Source organism: Antennarius striatus, chromosome 6 (genome assembly GCF_040054535.1).
Source record: "Antennarius striatus isolate MH-2024 chromosome 6, ASM4005453v1, whole genome shotgun sequence".
NCBI classification, from domain to species: domain Eukaryota; kingdom Metazoa; phylum Chordata; class Actinopteri; order Lophiiformes; family Antennariidae; genus Antennarius; species Antennarius striatus.
In genome coordinates this window covers 11,610,132-11,632,352 of record NC_090781.1, presented here as the reverse complement: position 1 = coordinate 11,632,352, position 22,221 = coordinate 11,610,132, and the positions used below count along the sequence as shown (strand labels likewise).

At 41.3% G+C, this 22,221-nt stretch overlaps 2 protein-coding genes across 5 annotated transcripts; both read right to left on the bottom strand.

Annotated features, from left to right (window-relative positions):
- Nucleotides 1-2,065: 2,065 nt before the first annotated feature.
- Nucleotides 2,066-19,108, bottom strand: LOC137596379 (bridge-like lipid transfer protein family member 2). Of its 4 annotated transcripts, none has more exons than XM_068316852.1 (40): nucleotides 18,971-19,108; nucleotides 18,328-18,462; nucleotides 18,064-18,190; nucleotides 17,471-17,520; nucleotides 17,225-17,366; nucleotides 17,026-17,144; nucleotides 16,863-16,923; nucleotides 16,608-16,791; nucleotides 15,994-16,117; nucleotides 15,782-15,906; nucleotides 15,615-15,682; nucleotides 15,385-15,521; nucleotides 15,108-15,262; nucleotides 14,533-14,726; nucleotides 14,100-14,394; nucleotides 13,748-13,953; nucleotides 12,620-13,670; nucleotides 12,286-12,477; nucleotides 11,676-11,878; nucleotides 11,178-11,296; nucleotides 10,858-11,081; nucleotides 10,584-10,774; nucleotides 10,332-10,431; nucleotides 10,011-10,210; nucleotides 9,627-9,924; nucleotides 9,388-9,545; nucleotides 8,972-9,178; nucleotides 7,581-7,680; nucleotides 7,217-7,399; nucleotides 6,961-7,082; nucleotides 6,714-6,869; nucleotides 6,407-6,528; nucleotides 6,143-6,323; nucleotides 5,391-5,477; nucleotides 4,817-4,927; nucleotides 4,595-4,730; nucleotides 4,090-4,214; nucleotides 3,902-4,003; nucleotides 3,657-3,791; nucleotides 2,066-3,397 (listed from the first exon to the last, which is right to left on the bottom strand). In XM_068316852.1, the coding sequence occupies exons 2-40, from the start codon at nucleotides 18,396-18,398 to the stop codon at nucleotides 3,212-3,214; spliced, it is 6,747 nt and encodes a 2,248-aa protein (XP_068172953.1). In that variant the 5' UTR covers nucleotides 18,399-18,462; nucleotides 18,971-19,108; the 3' UTR covers nucleotides 2,066-3,211. The 4 variants fall into 4 exon arrangements, with proteins under 4 accessions (XP_068172953.1, XP_068172952.1, XP_068172956.1 ...); XM_068316851.1 differs by having other exon boundaries at nucleotides 18,328-18,546; nucleotides 18,971-19,106; XM_068316855.1 differs by having other exon boundaries at nucleotides 15,108-15,226; nucleotides 18,328-18,546; nucleotides 18,971-19,106.
- A 323-nt stretch (nucleotides 19,109-19,431) lies between these two features.
- Nucleotides 19,432-22,116, bottom strand: glod4 (glyoxalase domain containing 4). The gene is made up of 9 exons (XM_068316856.1): nucleotides 21,942-22,116; nucleotides 21,741-21,790; nucleotides 21,521-21,641; nucleotides 21,283-21,427; nucleotides 20,688-20,824; nucleotides 20,502-20,588; nucleotides 20,294-20,407; nucleotides 20,125-20,211; nucleotides 19,432-20,045 (listed from the first exon to the last, which is right to left on the bottom strand). Exons 1-9 carry the CDS (start codon nucleotides 22,029-22,031, stop codon nucleotides 19,980-19,982), a joined length of 897 nt encoding a protein of 298 aa, XP_068172957.1. The 5' UTR covers nucleotides 22,032-22,116; the 3' UTR covers nucleotides 19,432-19,979.
- Between the last annotated feature and the right edge of the window lie 105 nt (nucleotides 22,117-22,221).

The following is a 22,221-nucleotide window of genomic DNA, read 5'->3' as shown; positions in this document are numbered from 1 at the left end:
GTTTTTTGTTGTCGGCTACATCTGGAGGTGTTCCTCAGCAGATGGAGACACACCTGTCACAGTTACTGATTCAGTTAGCATGGAAATGTCTGTTGATGTGATTAAAAGTTGATTGATTGGTTGATTGATTGATGGATTGATTGATTGTTTGACTGATTGATCATGTGACTGTAGTATTGTTAATAATGCCTTGCAATAACAGGTTCTCTTAAATGTCATGTCGGTGTTGTGTTGTATGGATACGTCTGCTCAGAATGCATAGTCCAACCTCTGAACACGTCTGTCTGATGAGAGAACTAGCGGTTAATAATTGAGAAGACCTCGCTGTGAGCATCCAAAGTAAGTTGCTGAAAAAGTGGATAGGTTGATAAATTTGGAAATGTGAGCTTCAAAAATGTCAGAGAACTGCAAAGATTTGCTTTTGTCTGCAACGCAGTCTGTCTGAAATGGGAGCTCATCAGGAGGCGTGTTCTATAAATGGTGCTCAATATCCTGGAACCACAACTGTGTTTCCTGTGTTTCCAAGCTTGCTATTACCAGAAGCAGCACATAATCTCCTACATTTAAATATTAACATTAAGGCTGTTCAGTAATTGCTGTGGGTTTAAATGTAATTCATCAATACTGTTTTTAGAATTTAAACAGCTCTCCAATCTAAAGTCAAAGTGTTTCTGTAAATTATATCAAACTGTTGATTTTGAAGGTTGCATGAATACTAGGGAAATATTTGATTACTAATGACAGTTCAATTTTCTGTGGAAAATTTAGTGTAGTTAGTATTACTAATTGAAAATATAAATGAGCAGTAAGAAGTTGAAAAATTAATTATGTTTGAGAAATTCTTTGAACAGTTGTAGATATGTATAACAGAAAGTATGAATGAGAAAAGTAGTGGCTGGAATGTCTTGAGTGAGATGAATATTTTGATATTTGATTGAAGTTTTCTACATTGAAAATTTTGAACGGATTTAGGCACCAAAAATCATTTCACTTTTTTATTTGCAGATGAGGGAGCTTCCAGACTTTGCTCCAAACAAATCCCAAAACCAGAAAACCAAATAGTTTTAAATCATAAACTTATAATTATGGCAGAAAAAGGGGTGCAGGGCAACAGTTGAAGAGGTGATGCATGAATGAGAGAAATATTGATTGTCTGTACACTTTGCTGTTGGTTCCCTGAAGGATGAAACACGTCAGCATGAGCTGCCGGAGAATAAAGGATCTGATCGAACTTGATGGTCCAACGTTTGGCATCTTCTTACTTTTGCTGCTCAATCCGGATCATTCCAGAGCCTGAGGGGACTTTACGACAACAGGCCTGCATCTGGAAGTATTCTACGCATATCAATAGATAGGAATTTTGAGAGACAAATCAGTGGTGTATACATCAGATAAGATGGAATTGCACTTACACACTCAGTGAATGGACTGCAGATAGTTTATAAGCATGGTTTTGCGGTGCATGATAATACAACACATGTCACATGCACTCGAGCTGCATCACATCCTTATTGACAGCATGCCAACTAAATCAAATTGGAAAAAATCATCTGGGCCTTTAATGTTTATTAAAATGTTGAGATCCTGTATCAAAACAGCCATGAATGAAATTCTCATGAAATATATTGAAATCTAAAGGAACATGAAACAAAAAGTCACCAGTGAATTTTCCTAGTGAGAAATTTCATGCACCTTGTTTCAGCCATAACATCAACAACATGAACACACACCGAGACTGGTGTCCTTCTACAATTTCTAGGTCGTGTGAGAAACTCATTCTGAGAGTCTTGAATTTAAATCTTGGCGTTTTTTTATTGCATCTCTAAATGTTTGCACAGACCAGAGGAATAAATTATCGTTTGTTTGACTCCTACTTGTGATCGTCTGTGATCTCAGCCATGGTGATGATGTATGTGAGAAGGGAGACATTTCACTTTGTTTGCAGTCTTCCAGAGGCAAGAGCTTAATTCTACACCAGTAGATTAATGATCAATCACTCACACGGTCCAATACAATTATTGTCTATCCTGTATAATAAAAAAATCGAAAACACAAGTATCACCGAAGAGACTAATATGTACTTTTATTGACAGATGAACAAAAATCCACAAGCGGACAGTCATCAATACATCTGATTTTGTGATTTTTCCATCATAGTTGAAAGGGTATTTGTACAGATTTGTATTTTATTCCTTCTTAATAGAAATGTGACTGAAATAACAGGCATAGCAGCACAGTTATACAAGGAATTAAACAGAAAACAATGTGTTACAAAAATATCAAAACGCTCTGCATAAGAAAGTGCTTTAGTAATAAAATTTCAAAATATACAATCAGCAGTTAGCTGCAATGTTTTTTCTTTTCTTTTCACAATACCACCAAAGCATGTGCCACATCGTATAACACAAAAAGTTTTTGCTGTTCTGTTCTCTTCATTGCATTGGGGGAGGTTTGGGTGGATTAGTGGTGCAGACCTTCATTTCCAGGTGAAATATTAAAGACCATCATTTATTGTCATTTGTGGGACACGGCCTTCATGTCAGTGACAGTCACACAGCCGTACTCAAATGTTTCAATGTAATATAGTTATGGAATTTGAAAATAGATTTACTAAGCCTGGTAGCAATAAAGGTGCTTTCAAGTGAGCTCTACTTTTTCTAGCAGGCAGTGTTCCTGAGCCAGCAGGAAACGGCTGTCTGAAGCTTGCATTCACAGAAGCAGAGGAAACAGTAACACCAAAGGACTCGCTATAAACCGACATGTTCCTCACTACTCAATGCAACCAAGTGCTCGTTGTATTGAAAGTTGCATGAGAGTGAAATGAAATGCAAAGTGAAATTTTAGGAACACAAACAAACATGAAAATATCTATATTTGGTCAAAACAGCACCCTGGTAACACTGGAGCTGCCCAAACTTCCCTGGAGAAAATTTGGCCTTAAACCGAGATCTGAAACATGCCAGGAATATTCAGAAACACAGCAACTCTCCGACGTTCAGCAGGATCATAACATACAGTAAAGTAATCCTAAACATATTTTAAACACTCCACTCTCACCTTTTTTCAATCAGTTTTGCAAACCTGGGAAACATTCTGAGCCCCAACAACAAGAAACACATTTCCCATGATCCCCACGATGACAGACTGAGGCAGGTGCTGCAGTGAATCATCCAGTCAGGAACCGAAGTGGTCTGGATGCGGATTTGTTACTTCACTTGCGTCGGCTAAAGATGCTCTTCTTGCTGGAGCTCTTGTCCGTGCTGCTGAGTCCGATGAGCAGCCGTGCCTTTTCGTCCTCCTCCTGCTGCTGCAGGCCGTTGTCAGACTTCCCCTCGGACGCTTTTCCTCTCAGGTCCGAGCCTGAAGCTGGTTTGAGACGCAGCTTCTCCTTTATCATCTGAGATGAACAGAATCAGAATGACATTTTTCAATATCCAAGCAAATATATGTTGGTTCTGCACCCATTCAGTCTTAGAAAGGGCAAAATTAAAATAGCACATTATCTGTACTGGACATTTAAAAGTCTCGCATTGACAAAACTAATAGAAAACAATAGTTTGGTTAAGTTAACCCTGCGTTCTATGACACATCAAGTCTTCTAACTTCCTCCACTGCTGCTCACATTAGTTTCTAGTTTAATTTAACATGTTGCATACCTGTGCTACAAGTGCTTTCCGACTGTCTCTTTTCACAGCCATGGCAAAGTCAAGCCAAGTCCAGGTGTTGCTATGGTATTCCAGACCAGGCAGAACCAGGTTCAGGTCCTTCCAGTCCACACTGTTCTTTTCACCCTAAAGATGCAAGAGTTAAAGTAAGTCTTTTCCTGGCCACGTCCCAACTAGCTGGAAACATGCCTGCCAGCAGTCAGGCTTGTGGAGCTAAACACCAGCTGTAAACCAACCTTATAGCTGACACAGAGAGGCACTTGGGGAATCTTGATGTAGATGAAGGAGTTGTTCATGGCAGCTCGCTCCTTCATCTTATCGATATCATCGACAGGATGCTGGGAATTAAAATTTTTAAATGTTGATCATTTCTTCTTTTTATTGTTCTTCACATTTGAGCCTGATGGGTCAAAAACCCATTTACCTCTGGAGGTTTCCTAAATGACCTTCTGACCCCTGATGAGCGGTTAAGGCCCTGGGCGACTCCTCTGCTGGGGCCCATGGCACCCATGGTGTCCTCTGATGGCTGGCGAGCCTTGACAGGGATACCTGTGACACAGATCATATCAGCATCAACAACGTGGCCTCTGGGGGACCCTACATCTAATACTTCCACTGTCTCTCTTGCTAAACCAAACACACACACACACACGCTTAGCCTCAGGGTCATAGCCAGTCTTTTAATACAAAACATTTGTTCTGCAAAATCTTAGATCTGGTTACATGAGATTAGATCATTTTATAAGTTCTATACTAGACTTTTCTATAACCTATTATTGTTCTACCTACTATTGCTTAGATAATTTCTCTACAATTCAGCATTGTTCATTACTTCCTTTTCTTACAAACTCTTCTTATGTCGTGCAGCTCAGCTACACTACACAACACAGAAATGGGTTATTCAAGGCCAAAAACCAAACAAAACCAACCCGTGGTAACCAATCTGAATTTGTCTTCCTCATCCGTCACCTCCTCCTCCTCAACATTTCTTCCTGGGAAGAAAAATCCCATCATCCTCTTGAAGAACTGGTACATGAGCTGGATGGTGAGAGGCACCACGTTCACCTGGTGATGAGAATAATCAACGCATCCTTAATAATAGATGATCCACGCTTTTCAGTGAATGAGCTGCATAATGTGGTGTTCCTCACCTCAAAGTGTTCCTTAACGGAGATTCCTCCAACAGGCGGCCGCACTTTGCTGAAGATACGCAGAGCAAACTGGCGTCCAGACTGACAGTTACTCTGAGGGCGAAGGACGACCTGCAAAAGACCGAGGAGTTCACTTCATCCTCAGTGAAATCACGAATAAACCTCTAGTAAAAGAGTAGAAGACTCTCTCTAAACACCATATACTTTGACATTCCTGATGATGTGAACAGGGTATTAACGACATGTATATATGTGAGTCACACATGCGTCAGTGAGTCCATGCGTATGTGCATGCAACACTGAATAGGACACTTTGAAGAGGCGGTGACATCATCTGAGCAAAGAAAACAGAGCCAACACAGACATCAGGTGATGCTACTGCCCCAGCACTGATACATACCCTCACACGCTGCACAGAGGAAACCAGGCAGAGTCATGAATATCAAATAATACACACAAACTGTGGATGACTTTGCATTTGTGTAATTGTGGCTAAAATCACATGAGTAACTTTTCATTTTTGGGATCTGGAACAAAAAAATAAAACAGCACAAACAAGAATGTAGGAGAGTACCTTATACGCCGCGTTGGGCAAGAGGTTGTTCATTGTGAACCATCCTAACTCTAGAAGATGCTCTGCTGTGTCATCAGACTTGTTCAACTACAGGAAGAAAGTTTACACATATTATCATTTAACATCCAGCAGAGAGGAAACATAAAGTAAGACGCCCATGGAGTACAATATTTTCTGCACTATAAGGTGCACTGACCCATAAGGAGCACCTTCAATGAATACGTATTCTAAAACTTTTTTCATACATAAGGAGCACTGGGTTATAAGAGCACTCGTCACGGTGAGCTGCAGGGAAAGGCTGGCTGGACATCAACTAGACGACAACAGCACATGGACTACATTACCGAGGATGTGCTAATGATCAGTTCTCGCATGCAAATGTCATGTCAGTAAGAAATACTGATTATATAGATACATTTAACTAAATGTATTCAGAGTGAATTATCGAAGAATACAGTGGTGGAATTTGCATTCATAAGTTATTTATATGTCAGATATTGCTGTTATCCCAGGATGATGCTTATAATACAGAAGGGTGGAAAAGGTTTGAATGTGAATGAGAGCTGGCACAGTGTTCTACTTATGATTTGATTAAGATTGTTTAAAACAATGGCTGTGGTGATAGCAGATGGGTGGTAACAGTGTGTCCGACGTATGTAGACCAACAGGATGAGCTGAGGATGCATGGCAAGAGGACAAGTGAAAAGAACCTGGAGGAAGAAAAGATGCGACTCTGCTGTCGCTCCGCTCACCTTACTGTACATGAATCTCTGGAGCTCCAGCTCAGCGATGCCGAGCTGCCCATCCTCTTCGGTTAAACACCAGCGGGCTTGGGCAAAATAGATCTCTGTTCTCCTCACCACACTCACATCCTCCGGGGGTTTACGCAACTCCAGCTTGTTTGCCCATTGAAGCTGGAAGTCCTTAAAACACCTGGTGGTAATAGAAGGCATTTATTTTTGACTGGTGTGTTACATCTTCTCAGGAGTGGATGTGACTGTGTGCCGATGTGTGACCTGATTAGTATGTTTAGCTCTTCACTCTTCATCTGCATGTCGTTCTTCTCCTGGTTCAGCTGGTTCTGAAGTCTTGTGTTGATCTCCATGAGTTCATCACCGCTGAGCTCTTCCGGCTGTGCCTGAAGATAATGGGGTTCACAAATATAAAATGGTTTAAAAGAGAACATTCTTGACCGAGCGTTGCACTCCAACAACATCTGACTCATCACTCAGAGGAAAGGCCAATAAAATCAATACTGTATGGTGTTAGTGGTTTATTCCACATCTTTTTCTTCTCAAATAGTGAATGCAGGATGTGACTCACTCTTATGTTGGAGTAGATTTGTTTCTCGAGGCGTCTGATCTGGTTGAGGTGCTGCCTGACTGCCTCCTGGAGGTGCAGGATGCTGCTACGTTGCTCTTCGGGGTTACTTGATATTTCAAGCTGGAAACGTACGCGCTGCTTTTTCTCACTGTGCTCCTGCACGTCCACAAGGTCAACATTAAATGAGTAAAGATGAAACTTTTGTAAGGACATGGAACTCTTTTCTTAGCTACAGCCATTAGCTCACCTTTCGTCTGGGCTCCACGTGTAACAAAAGGTTGTTGACGATATCTAAAATCATAGCATACTGCACAGGATTGGTGGATATCTCAAGGTCATGGTGAATTAGAGTGAAGGTGTCCACAGCTCCTGTTAGACAAACATGGCAGAAGACATTCTCCACTCACACAGGTACAAACTGATGTTGTGAATGTCTAATTTAGTAAGTTACATATTTAAAGAAGAACAAATCAAAAAAACAAAAAACAAAAGAAAAAACATGCCGGCTTGTTTTTTCAACAGGTCTTCTTTCTCATGGGTATTCCTCAGCTCTGGTGGTTTAATCTGTGTAGCGACCTCTGGGTTGATGTCGTGACTGTAGCTGATGTAGTACATCCGGCAGCTACAACGTGAGATGATACGCTGAACCTGCTGTGACTCATTCACCTGGGCTGGCTGGTTCCAGTCTACAGACGACAGAATGTCACCATCACTAGAGTAGTACAGGAGTCTCCTCCAACTGTGCTGTTAGTCTGGTTACAGCTGTGGTCAGGTTTTAACAGTGCATTCATTTTCAAAAATGTGTGAGATGGGAGGAGTTTAGAATATGGTGAAGGAGAGTGATCCTGTCCCTCTGAGGTCGTTTACCAGTCGTGGTGCTGACCATTCCTCCCACAGCTTGGCCGCTTTCCATCAACTCCAGCACAGAGTCGACGTTCCGCTGCCTGTGCTCCTCTATGTTTTTCACCTAAACACACCCCAATAAAAGAAGACAAGTAGAAAGGGAGCAAATCAGGGCAAGAAGCTGCACAGTTTGGTGCTACACAATATTACGTTACAGGTAGTCCTCAACATAAGAACGTTCAACTTACGAACATTCGGACATACGAATAACCACACCACGATAACTGACTACCAAAGTTCCTCTTTCTGCACCAACTACCACCAAGAAGCACCGCTGTATCTACTACAATCACTTCCCCCTCTTGTTGTTGGTTGTTGTCTCTGTGAGCATCTCAGGGCATCATGCTTTGTAACTTTGAGACCTTACTGTTAATCATGGATGATAAAGCAAAGGCTTGTGAAGATAGTGGTAGTGGTGACCATCTCTCTGACTCTCACCAACAATATCTCCCCCTCTTCCTCCTCTTCTTTCGCTCTAAACTAAACTAGGTGCTACAGTATCGAACAGCTGATCGTCACCAACAGCTGACTCTGGCTGTTGTTGCTGGATGTGCTTCAAAAACTGGTCATGAGTTCCTTGAAGTGTTTTCTTCTTCTTCTCGTCAAGAATTATAAATTATACGGTACTTTGTACGGTACAAACAATTTATACCGTATAAATTAATCTCATTTCAAAACCATCAAGTGAATCACGAGTAACACTTAACGTTAGATACTGGAACTATATGCACATATTCCAATATATTATGTGTTTTTATTATTATTTATTGTATTTAAACATGATATTATGTGCTCTTAACAGTTTTCTAGTGATTTTAATATTTGTGGCAGACACACGTTAAGTCGAGTAAAGTGACATTAACTTGAGTTTTATTTTTTCATGTATTTTTCTTTTTAAAACGGATGTATAATTGGGATCCACTTAATGACCTGTATCTTTTTCTGTTTTATTATGTGTTGTTTTAATGTCCTGTTATTGTTTCTGGTAAGTCTTAGGGAACAGTACTTTGGTATTTAGAGTGGTAATGGCATTTAAATGAACTCAAATGGTGATTATAGATCAAAATGTAATAAGTAACGACTTATCAACAATTCAACTTACAAAAAGACTCTCAGAACCAAATATGTTTGTACGTTGCCGAATATCTGTACAACAGCTTGTTTGTTCTGCTGGTAATGTTAAGTGAAGTGATAACACACTTGACTCTTATTTTAGGTTGTAAATATTGATTGAATGGAAAGACGTTACATTTTCTGATTTAAAATAATAAAGGTTCCGTATTAGAACAGGTTTTAGATGATTACTGCTCCTCAATAAGCCCCTGATTTAAATACCAGGTGGGAGCTGTGCTCACCTCCAGCCACAACTGTCTGTCCTCTTGCTCAGATGGGTTAAGCTCCATGGTGGCAAAGTACTGCATGCCGTCCAGCAGACAGGTCCAGGTGGTCTTCTGCTTCAGGGTGTCGTTGTACCACGCAGGGTGGTGCTCGCATTGGAGGAGCTGGGCCTTTGCTGCAGAGACTAACACACAGCCTGCGGTCTCTGTTCCACGCAGCATCATCTAGGTAAAGTGAAGAAGAGAATGTGCTCAAAAATACATTCATTCATACTTATATAAAAATAATGGATTAGATTTACATAGTGCTTTTCTAGATATTAAAAAACCCCTCAATTTCTCAAGTTAGAAACTTTTATAAAGGTACGATGATGACTCTTCTAACTTTTTGGTGGACTCAACAACCATGAATAACATGATTATTTCTAGGGCACCTGGCAGTTGATCAGTTCAATGAACCAGTTGCGGTTGTAGACGTCATCAGTCTGACAAGCTGCAGTGCCACACAGCTGGTCGCTGACGCCCGAGTCCTCCTCTGAGAACACCACAAACTTGTCTGTTTCCTCAATCAACTTCTGGAGCATTGACGTTCCTACGCAGTAAAAGAGCAACAAGGAAAAGGTCAGACTGTCTTAAAGGACCCCGCCGGAGTTGTTTCTGTCAGTTTCCTAACCTTCATTCTGAGTTTTTTCTGTTCGGCTGGCGGTGGGCATGACGGGCGTGGTGGGGGCTGTGGTGGGAGAGTAGTTGGACGGAGACCGCTTGAGCTTCTTGGTCTGTAGCTGTGTGTCTATCCTCAGACCCTTCAGAGCTTCAGTGGAGAGGTTTCTCTTCAGCACAGATGCTTTTTTATAACCGTCATACAGGCCAAAGGCAATGTTCCTGTTGGTGGTGTTCCAGGAAGCACGAAGGTCCACCAGGTGCAGTTTGTGAGTGTAAGAAGCATTGGTCTCATCCTTCTGGTTCACCTCCTGTCAGATGTTAATTTAAAAAATGATAATGAATGTAGCTGTAATGGAAAAAAAGGTCTAAATGTGAGGTAAGCCTGGGGTGTTACCTCCTCCATGCGGTTGCTCTGTCTCTGGTAGCTCAGGGAGGACAGACTCAGCAGGTGAGTCTTCTTCACCTGAGCGTTGATCTGATGGTCAGCTGTCTCATCCCAGGTGGAGGCCATCAGGTGAACTGTTACCTGAGACAGCTCACTGACCATCTGAGTCACATTCCATTCAGAGATCAGCCTCCTCATCACAGTGCCAGCTGAGGAACAATAGAAACAGGTCTAAATCTTCATTCAAAAACATTTTTCCTACGTGCTCTGAAGGGAGACGAAATGAAGCCAAATGGATTTAAGTGTAAGTTATTTCTTTAGCCCTTGTACCTTGTGGAATAAGCCTCTGTGCCCCTCGAGTAAAGACGTGGCCTTTGTTGCACTCCACTTGGATGCCTCTCTGCTGGGCAAAAGAGGCCCAGTAATGAACCTGAAAGAGAAACAAGAAGGAAAAACGTCATCCAAGGGTAAAAATAAGGAGGAAGTATCTGTCACAAATCGACAAAAGTTCTGCAAATGCTAATTTAAAGGGAACAACAGATAGTTGCGTGTTGCTGGAAGGCAATCGAGAAAAACACTTACTTGCAGTTGTGGGAAGGCAGCTGTGTAGGACAACTGCTTGTAGTGCTGACCCAGCTTTTTGCGGACAGGTCTGAGGCTGTGGAAGAGTGTTCCTCTGCAGATTGGTCGAGATACGCCTGTCCAGGTTGCCCAGAAGTTCTGCATCCAGCGCAGGGTGCTGCTGTACAACAGGATTCTAGGCTGGGAGACTTCTACAAAGAAAGAATTTATTTCTCTTAAGTAGAATATATGTATATTACTTTGGTTTTCAGGAGTATCCAAGAGACGTATGTACCTGTGCCACAGTGTTGGTTAAGGTCCATGGTGATGGAGAGGTTGAGGTTCTCAGAGCGAAACGCTCTGTAGGAGTCATGAGGTTGTCCTGAGGTCACGTCTGCCACATTCTCTGCACAGCAGAGCATTACGGCGTGGTGGTCATGGGGGTTACCATGGCAAAGCCATTGGAGGTCAAGGGTCATACAAAGGTTAGGCAGATGTAGAAAACAGATATCATCATACCTGGCATGGAGAAAGAAGAGCAGTTGCATGTCAAAAGGATTCTACAGCAAACAGTTAAGGTTTCACTCAACCACTATTCCACCCCTGATCACTTACTTTGACGCTGTCCTGACGTTTACATCCAAATCTCCTTTAAAAACAAACTGCCCAGGGTTCCACTCAAAGATCAGCTTATTCCACTCCCAGTGCATGTTTTCTGTGGTGTTATATGGGTCCTGCAAAAAAATAACATTTATTTTTGATAGAATGATGAATTAGAATATTTAACAATTTTGATTTACATCCTATACCCCTGGTGAGGAATAACACATAGAAAACTGAGGGTGAACTATAGTTATCTATTTTATTGGGTACAATCAGCAACTGCTCCTCCATAAACATTTGGTGGCAAAAGAAAATGATCTAAGACAGAAAAAGAAAACCCTAAATGTTACAAATACCATAAAAGTAAGTCTTTACGGGAAAATCTTTTTATATTTCACAGAATTACAATATATGGATGTAAAAAATTAAGTGGTCATTGAATCGAAAAGCAAAATAATTAGTCACAAAAAACATCTTGGGTTAACATTGGGTTGATTGACATTGTTCTACCTCTGTAGCCAGTTGATGAAGATTGGCCTGATCAATGTCCATGACCCAGCGACCGTGGAGAAGGAGACGACTTTTGTCCCACCAGAGGAGAAGCGGTGAAGGATCGACTGTGGGTTTGGTCAGTAGATCGACGGACTGACCAATCAGAGTCCAGGCAGGATCCCAACATGGCCCCCAAACAATGGTGTATAGATTTATGTTGGCTGGACAAACAGAGACACATTAAATGTAAGTGTGAGGGAGTAAATGTCACATTACCCAAAAATGTGGTAAAACTGAATGATTCTAATTAACCAGAATAACCATTTTAATCACAAATGTGTGACTTGATTTCACCTGAGTGACAGCTATAGCACTTTGTTTTCAATAGCACTATCTGTTTGTCATCATTTTCTAATACTTGCCTTTATTTAATTGGATATAGACATTACTGTATATGACATTTTTTATGTAGGAGTTCTTCCTCTTGCCCTACAAATGGTTACTTCTGTTTTTTAACTTCTGTGTTGGTCATAGAAATGGAGATCATACCGCTCGCTCTAAAGATGTGATTGGTTAGGCAAAAAAACAACAACAATGTTAGGATAACAGTAGAATTATCATAACTCACATTTGAAATCATAGTAGAACTTGAGTGGAGGCATATTCCTGTGTACGGTCACATCTCCCCAAGGTGAACCCAGCGGGATAACTTCTTTGCGGTGAGCCCTAGCCTGTCCGTCCTGCTCTGTCCCGATCAGACGTCCGGACAACTGCCAGTCCCGGATCTCAAACAGGTAGCGGGGGTAATCCCGAATTCTCACTGGTACATCAGAAGTAGAGGAAAGACCACTTTTTTTGTACATGTGGAAAACAGCACAAATCTGTGACTTTTAATCAGTATAATTATACTTAAATTCTAAATCAATCTAAATCCCAACTATCTATAATTTTGGCAACTTTACCTAAAAATGCAGCTAGTTTAAACTTGACAGCACGGCACCACTGGACCACCAGTGGGAGTCCATCTCTAGGGAAGGGACTGATCCCATCGATGTCCCTCAGCTGCTCTCTCACCCTCTCTGGCCCATGAAGAGACTGATCTGCCAGGACCACGAGTTCCAGGTCTGACACCGTCCACGTCAGAAGGGACTTCCTCATGGGTGTGTTGGCGTAGAGGCGGCGTGACCGTTGGATGTAGACCTCAATGTGCTTTTTCTCCAGCGAACTGTACAACTCCTCTATCTTTCTAGCAGGAAGAAGTTCTCCATGCTGCTTGCGTAGATCTGCCACCTTTTTATCCAGAAGCTGGAGACGCTTTGCACTTTCCTTACTCTCATCCTTCATTAGCTCGTAGTTGTCTCGCAGCTTGATTTCAAAAACATCATCCAGAAAGACAAATGAGAACTGACTGATTTTAAACACAAAGTCCGGAGGCAGTTGTTGGACAGTAGTGGTTTGATTTGTGTTACGATGAAGAGTTTTCAGCCACTTCTGAACACTAATGGCCATGTCAAAAGTGTTTGAAAAGTTGTACTGGTAGGGGAACTCGACAACCATAGAGGGGCAAGAGAGGACCCAGACACAGTTGCGCTGAGTGGTGAGGAAGGGGAAGGTGTCTCTGTGCAGCTGCATCTCAGCCAGCTCTGTGTGCTTTTCAACATCTAGACTCTGAAAGGAGACGATGTTGTTGCCATCAAAGTTGAGGATCATGGAGGGAGAATGCATGCGGATGGAACTAGCGTGCTTGGAGGCTGAGAGGGCCTCTGTGTGCAGGAGAATATAATTTTGCTCACTAACGTGGGCTGTTACACGAGTGCAGCCCAGTTCGATATGTACACTCAACTCCCGAACCTGGCCTGAAGGGATTTCTTTCTCTTTGGGTTCCACCTGACCGTCCTCTCCTTTATCTCCATGAAGCATATGCCAACAAGCCTGAGCTTCAGTCAGGTGCTGATATAAGACCATGTGATCTGGAGGCGTCCATTCAACTGTGAGCTCTTCTTCACACTGAATCTGAGTAAGAGACAAAATATGAATGTTGACAAAGGGATTCATTCATTCTAGAATGATAACACAGTTGGGGAAATTACCTCTAAGGTATGGGTGGCTATATGGTAAGCAAAGGCAATTGTGGTGAGTCTGAGCACAGGGCTGGGGGTGTGGGAGGCAGGGCAGCACAATTCCATGTTCTCCGTCACTGTTTTTATTGCCGACAAGCCAACGCCTTGAAAAGACACCTTTGAGCTCTCTGCAGAACTCAGAACTCTGACAGCGTCCATGCGCAGAGACACGGCTCCTAACAGAATACGGGTAAATAATACAAATTAGTTTTCTAGAATGATAACTAGCGTTATGAACGACAGTGAATTGTGGTCCAGTGCCCATCAGAGCAGCAACAATTTTACACCAGGCTAGGTTGTTCAATATTACAAACTAATTTACCTGCAACATTAGACAGCGTGAACAAATTAACATCCTCCAGACAGCAGTCCACTTTAAACAGGCATAGCTGTGAAGAGCGGGTGGGCTGGATGGGTTTGTCACTAGGGGGAGACACAGGGCTCACGTCTGATGGATGTGAGGCTGTGTCACGAGGAACACAGATGAGAGAAAGCAGGCGAGATAAACACAGCGCACACGTCTCTGAAAGCTCCACTTGAAGCCCTTTCAGGCTGGACTCCACGCACAATCTCGGAGATTGGCAAGTCGACTTCATGCGGGGTCGGTTGAAGCTGCCCTGGAGGAATGAAAATAACACAAAGCAAACATTATCATCTATTTATACTAATATAATCTTCATGTGACATCTATTATTATCATTATACACACAATAAAGCAAGCTTCCGAATGCTCCATGATGACTGTTTGCTCCTACCTGAAGACTGAGTGAGTCTAGTATTAGTGCTTCTCCCCAAACATGTTTACCAGGAGGGTGGGGTGCTTGTTGGATGTGAGACCCCTGACCCACCCTCCACCAGAAGTTGTCCAGAGACAGTGAAGCCCGCTGGTGCACATTCTGGGACTCGGGGCTCTCTGCATCATCTTTAATGTCAAGAAGATGCTGCAGTTCTGAGAGCAAAAGAAAAAAAAAGAAGCTATTTAAGGGTCATGTATTCAAACTGACATTACCAAGAGAGTTTTAAAAGCTCTATCATGCTTAAAGGGCAACCTAAGAAACATTCATATCTAATCTAGTTTGGCTTGTTTGAACAGGCCAAACTAGATTAGATTTTACTTACACAATAAAAACCATTAGGATTCAATAAAGGAAAGTATGTTGCAGTAGTAGTACAGGGTTCTTAAATAAAGACAGTCATGTCATTGCTTAACACACAGTGTTAATGTTATTCTTTAACAAGTCAATGCCTCATTTTGCAATGAAGCGAAGATGTCACACGACATTCACATGCCTCTCTCTTTGTGTGCAGCATAGAAAAAGAATTGTGGTACCTGCTCCGGCAGACAGGAAGCCCAGGGCAAAGGGCGTCGTGTCCCCCAGCTGAACAGACACGTTGATGTTGGATACACTGGAGGTGATCATCACAGGGGCATTCAGTTGAGGGAGGCGCCTGAGGAGAAGGAGTGAGGGCAAGTAATCTAATGGACTACAAGAATGAATGATGGGTAAACGAACACATGAATAAGAAAGAGAAGATGAGAGTTTATTATTTTCCTGTGGACGTCCACACAGTTATTACATCATTTGACTTTTCCTTTTTTTACTTGCCTTTTTCTATGTGCTGCCTTCCGGTGGATTAGCTGCTCCCATGGAAACAGATTTAACCAATGTGAGAACTCCTGGTGACGGTAATGGATGATGCAGGTGTTGACGGTGAAAGACCCAGAGATCTCCATTGATGTAACCTAAAGGTAAAAAAAACAAACAAACCCAAAACTGTCAGAATAACATTAAACAAGTCTCAATTCTTGCGAATTGACCACAAGCTTCTTTGTCACCTTTAAGGTTGTCTTTAGTGCGTTCACACAGAGGATTCTCTGCCGGCTCTGCGAGAGGAGAAGTCCATCTGCCAATTTCGGAAAAAAAGGAAAGAACATGTTATTCATAGCATGCGCTTTCATCCAACTCTTTCTCCACTGCATCTGGCACCCAGCTGTCCACCTACCCTCCAAAAGGAGCTGTAGGCTGCTGTGGGGAAAGCTCAGCTCAGGAGTGAAGCTTCTGAGAGGAAGATGCTCATCATCACGTTCATAGCAGAGTTTCAAAGACTTCAGTGTCCAGTTCAAGTGTCTATATAAACAGGAAATCAAAGATCTTTAAAAAGGGATTCACAGGATTTATTCATATGCAGCAGAAGTAACATGTTGGTTGACTCACCTTTTCTGGCTGTGCATGGACAGAGTTACATTTGTATTATCAAATTCCACATTGACCTCGTAGGGAACAAGCTGATGAAATTTTTCCACAGTCTCAGTCTGGATGAACTCAGTGTTTTCAACCTCTGAAAGGAGGAAATCACATTATTATGTGTGGCATTGTATAATCACAGGTGCATTTCACTGAAGATGACTGAAAAGTAATAATTTAAATTTATCCTGCTAACTACATTTGTTGTTACATGATAAAAAGCCTCATGTTCAAAATGAAAATGCGTTACATTCCCCAAGTATCAGAAGCAGCTCTAAGTATACTTTCCATTTTTGAAATCCTCATCTAAATTATATTTACAACTCAAGGTTGTGATGCATAGTCGGAGACATAAAGAGGCATTTTTGTTTAGAATAAAAAGAAACCCAGCAAATAAAATCCAGCACATAGTTAAACTAGCTGAGCTGTGTAGAAGCTAAGCTGCCCCGTCTCACGCAGCCAACCAAACTCCACAGATGTGAGATGGACATGCTGTTAATGATTTATCATGACCCTTGCTAGTTTGCTAAATTATTCAAATAATTCCTGTGGCATTCAAACCAGTATGTTTTTCAGGTGCTCACCAGGCGTGTGATGAGTGATCTTTTTTGGAGAGGGGGGAAGTAGGAGTTGGCTAAGAAATAGACCTTCATGGAGCTCTGCTATGAATGTCCTCACGCTCAGAGACAAAGACTCTGGCTTCAGTTCTGGTAGGCTCACATCTCCTGACAGCAGCAGGCTCAGGGCCACTTCAGCCAAACAAAGGTCCTACGATTGACAGAATATTAGCTGAACGATTCAATAAGACGCTTTTAGTTCAAGAACAAAGAGAAACGTACCAACTGACTGCTTTTAAGCACTTTACTGCTTAGTTGTCCAACTGAGAGGTCCCATGCTAGCCTGCAATAAACATTGAAAATAATAAAAAAATATATTTTCTTTCTCCTAAAATCAATAATTAAACAGATCAATGGCAGATGGAAACAACAGTGTGTAAAATACCTTTTACTCTGGTGGTCAAGCAAGAAGGTGATGCCTGTGATAGTCATGTGCCATAGAGACTCTGACAATGCCAAGTTCAACACCATCACATTGATCGAGCTGATGTGGAAGGACAGCAGCTGAAAGCACAAATCACGGAGTTATAAACTCTCTGCAAAATCAATTTGGCAAAAGAGTGACCGACAGTGATGCTCCATACTTGAGACAGAAAGCGCAGCATTGTGGGGCTGACTGCAATCTTCCCTGACTTTTTCCCATGGCTCTCCTTCACAAGCGGTCTGACTGGAGTTTGCAAGTCGAACCGAACTCTGGTTTCCCCAACACACAACGCCAGGTATTTCCTGAAGCAAAAGTATGCAGTAAATGGCTTAAACAACTAAAATATTTTTTCATGTGTACATTTTCCTCAAAAAATGGATCTGACAAAAAAAATCGAATAACTTACGGCAAGTCTGGTTTCAGAAGTTTAGTTGAAATCCATATCCTGTCAATTTCCTGCCATAAAGATAATAATTGTTTTACTGTTACATAAAGTCCAAACAGCACCCAAGATCAAGGAACTCATCAAGGACCTTTAGGTTTTTAGAACAATAAGACAATACCTAATCACTATTACAAAATTTTCGAAGCTGTCTTGAGTATAAAAACTGTTTTTTTTGTAGAAATAACCAAAATTGTTTTTTCTAACTAATCTCAAATAAACATTATCTTGCTAAACCAATAGTGTGAGCATCCTGTGACAGCTCTACCAAGGACTGAACCATTAACACACAGGACATCATCTGGAAATTGCGTCAGTCAACAAGGAGAAGGATTACAATTGGAATTAATGCTGAAGGGAGAGTACAGTAAATAATGACTAGACAGATAGTAAAAGAAAAAAAAAAGATTTTAATTTCAAATCACATAAACCTCTGAAGCAAAATTACACAAAACATGGTGCAACATTGTAAAATCCTGCACAACCTTGGAAAGTGAATTTGGCGGTCACAGAATTTGTCCGTTACATAAATATCCAGTAAACATTACGTGTCTTACCAGAGTATGCTGGGGGTGAAACTGGATACTAACTCCCTGAACAGAAAACAATCCTACTGATTTGATCTTTAGATCAGCGTTCAGTTTCGTCTGGAAGAATCTCACAACCAAGGTGGAAATGAGCCATCTAGAAGCAGGAGACAACAGCAGAAATATCTGATCTTGGATAGAACTGTGCTTGAAATATGAAAACATATGGCTCAGATCTAAGCAGTGGTAGATTCTATGAGCGCTCCCAAAGAACAGCAGACTCAGATCTCTTACCTGAAAATGACATATGTCAGCAAGAACCCAAGCACCACAGTCAGAAGGAAGAAAAGCAGCAACAGAGACATTTCGTCCCAAGTCGTTCACACCCTAAAGCTGGACATGAAGCTGCTGCTCCTCCGGGGTGAGCTGCTGGCAGAGGAAGAGGAAGAGGAAGAGGAGTGGAGGAGTGCTTCAGCTTCAGCTGCTGCACACCTCACCTTCAGGTGCCTCTGGCTGGGTGGTGGCAAAAAAAAACATTCATCAATAACCCGTCTATTATCGAGACCTCACCAGGCTGCGAGAATCTTTGATACAATAGCTAAACAAGTACAATGTGGATACAAACCGAACATGGAATAGCAAGTAGCTTAACTTTACCACTGAGGGTGCAAACCTGTTCCCCGAATTTGTTTTTTCTCTCACGGCCGATGGTGACAAAACAAGGTTTCGTTGTCAGAAAAAAGAAGGATTATTATCTCAAAGAAGAAATAGTTAAGACATGAACGTCCCTTCATCATCCGATCTGTAGCAAATCAGGGTTAGCATGCTAACGCTGCGGCTAAAGCCTAGAATAGCTACTGGGAGGCTACTAAGATGAGCAGCTTCAGACATTAAATGTCTTAAAACTCCCTCCAGTTTAACACACACATATTCTCACCATGACACAGTCAAAGCGCTAGGTTTCCGTTTCTTAGCATAGCGGTGACAAAACGTAGCGTTCCTTCCCCTGACAGTGACAGCTAACTCCCGTCCTGCCTGCTGCTGCTGCTGCTGCTGCTGCAGCCCGCTGTGCTCCCCTCCGCTCCGCTCCGCCCCGCTGGACGTTCGCTCCACAAGTGATCGATTTCACTTTGTGATCGTTCCAATAAAATGTGCGTCAAAAAAAAAAAGACAAAAAAATAAAATAAAATAGGGGCTTATTTAACAGTTCATCAAAACCATCAAGTTAAATAATTCAAAAAGGCTTTCATGTGTGACATGTTCAAAGTGTAACTTCATCACATGACTTCATTATTGCTCCAGCACAGAACATCCTGATCCATTTCATAACTTCGTCTCAATTTTAGCAAGCGCGACTGTCCAAAGGTTGCAAAAACATAAATGGACATAACACTACAATTCAGGTGGGATATTTTTGTTTATTAGGCAAATAAAGCAAAGAAATGTTCACTAAGAACAATAACAACAATTAAGAAGATTGTGGCCCTATGTCAATATCTATATTTTTTTTAAGCTGGAATGTGTTTATAAATTATTTCTAAATATCTGTTTAAACTCAAATTCACAAAATAAATTGATAGGCTGGGTTTTATTACTCAAGTAATTAAAACCACTAACTGGAACACAATGCACAGAATGTGGTAGACGGGGGCTCCACAAATAGGTTGCATTAAATTCATTTTGCACATCTCCCTGCTTTATTGAGAGAAAGGCTGTGTATTGGAAAAATATCCAGAAAACGGAGCAAGTAGTGTTCATACAAAGTGCTGTCAATGCAACCTATGCGTTATGAGAAGCTTCCATGGAATAATAAATCTCAGCCTGCCAGCCATAATTGAATTGTCATTACAAGATGATTTATATTTAATGCGTCTTACGCAGCAACTCGTCAACGTGAATGAACTCATGAGAAATTGATGAGGGGTGATTTTCCAGGTTCCTCCATTTCATGCAGCAATTTTCTGTCTGTTGTGCTTGGCAAACCACTCATCACTTTTGTCTTCAGCCATCGCCTGAAAACATAAATATTACAGAAGTGGATATAAGAATCAATAAAGGGTAATGTGCAGGGAAATATTTGTGCAGCATTACCTTATCAAGCAAGTCGTTTCCTGTAGGGTCCACCATTGACAGTTGTCTGAAAGCCTCATCTCCCACAAAGCAGATCTCATGACCATCCTAAAAAAAAGTCCAGTCATTTTTTTCCAAACAGAGATTAACCTGATATTTGATTACACCATTGTTACAGGGATACACTCACAGGGTCAGCCAAAATAACCACTTCTACTGTGGCTTTTCCAGGAGTGTCCAGGCTCACCAATGGGGTGACAATTTTTTGATTTTCCTTTTTCATCAAAGCTTCAAGATCAGGCAGCTGTGGGATTTAAAACATTGTTGATGAAAATGAAATAATTATTGTTATATGGAATTAACAAACACAAGGTTATATACAGAAAATAACACTTTACTTGCTCTCGTGGGCATGAAAATGCAACTCTCCCAAATGCTGTTCCATGGTCTACCTTCCCACCAATATCTTGGAGCTCTAGTTTACACTGCATAGAGACAAAATATTATTAACACATTTCATCCAAAACAAAAATAACACAAACATAAAGTTGTTGTTTTTTTTTTTTTTTTAACAATTGTCTCACCTGAGTGTCTGTAAATCCCATCAGCACTGTTTTCTTTTCCTCATTTCTTTCCAACACCTTCATTCCCAACAATGCTGTCCAGTAGTGAGTTGATCTCTGGAGGTCTGATACCCCGAGACAAACCTTCTGTACAGGGTCTGGAATAAATGTCAAGTTTACAGCCGATGACACAGAAGTAACTCAAGAGGGAAAAGGTATGACATGTTAAACACCTTCAATCACAACACAAGGCACTCTGTTCCCAATAATGAACGTATTTTGAACCATATGGAGGAGGTTTTAAGACAATCTCGATGTGAGTATTTCACATCTCTTTTTTGAAGTTGAATTCTTTCCAGTCAATTATTTTATATAAGTTTTTATTACTTAAGCATTCATTAATAATTTCCTTGTTAAAATTGAGAGGGATCACTTAAAATATCCTTACTGATTCTGAATAATTTAAAGAATTAAATTAAATTTAAAAAAAAACTAAATTCTGTAGACAATTAATATTTGGTATACTGTATTGAATGTACATTTGATAAGATGAAGACACGTTTCTACATTTTCAATACAGGAACCTTAAGAGTCAACAGACTCCGGTGACACTCACCACTGGGTGGCTGTTCTTTGTCCACAAGATAGAACGGATACCCTCCTGGAGCCTGAAGCAGATACAAGCCATCTCCGACCTCAGTGAGGGGCCATCCCAGACTTTTGGCATTGCTGACAGCTTTGTTGGACTGCAGGGTGAGCCCCTGATTTGACAGACATAACATCCCATTACATGGCTGACATCCACAGAATAACAAATTTTCATCTGTAAGCTGTTCAAATGAACCCTAACCCACCAAGAAGTCATTGCCAAGTTGATACTCTCCCACCCCATAATTGTATGTCAGTTCGGCGACAAAGTGATCATCTTCTGGACCAAAGCCGACCATTGTTTTGCTCCATTTTCCATCGTAAGGACTGTGTAGACGCAGGAGTAAGAGTGAGGATATTAATACCTGTGGGATCTGTACAGTATTTGTAAGAGAAAAAGTTGGTAAGCCTCATAAACACCCTTACCCATTACACGTTGCTTTGCAGCCCTCCTCAAATTCTTCATGACGTAAAACCTTTCATGGAAAACAAAAATATTCAGCATGAGGACAAACGTATTAAATCACGAGTTCCCCCTCATATGTAAGAGGAAACGCTTGAATAACTATAACGTTGTGCACCACTGCAGACAAAACAATCAATTCAGTCCAGTCAATCACGTCTTACCTTCATGCCCAGAATATCCCGGTAAAACGCGGCTGTTTTTGTCCTGTCACCAACTTTAAACACAAAATGTAGCGCTCGCCTCAAAGCCATAATTCCTGACAGCTATTAGACGTGTTCTTAGTTATTATTTGTTGTGCAGGGAACGATTAAGTGTCCTTGTTGATCGATGTTTCTGTCTTCATTTGGTGGAAACCATATTGATGTAAAACAAAATTCAACGTTAATGCAAATAAGTAACTAACTGGTATGGAAAACTAAATAAAACTAAATGCAACTTTAG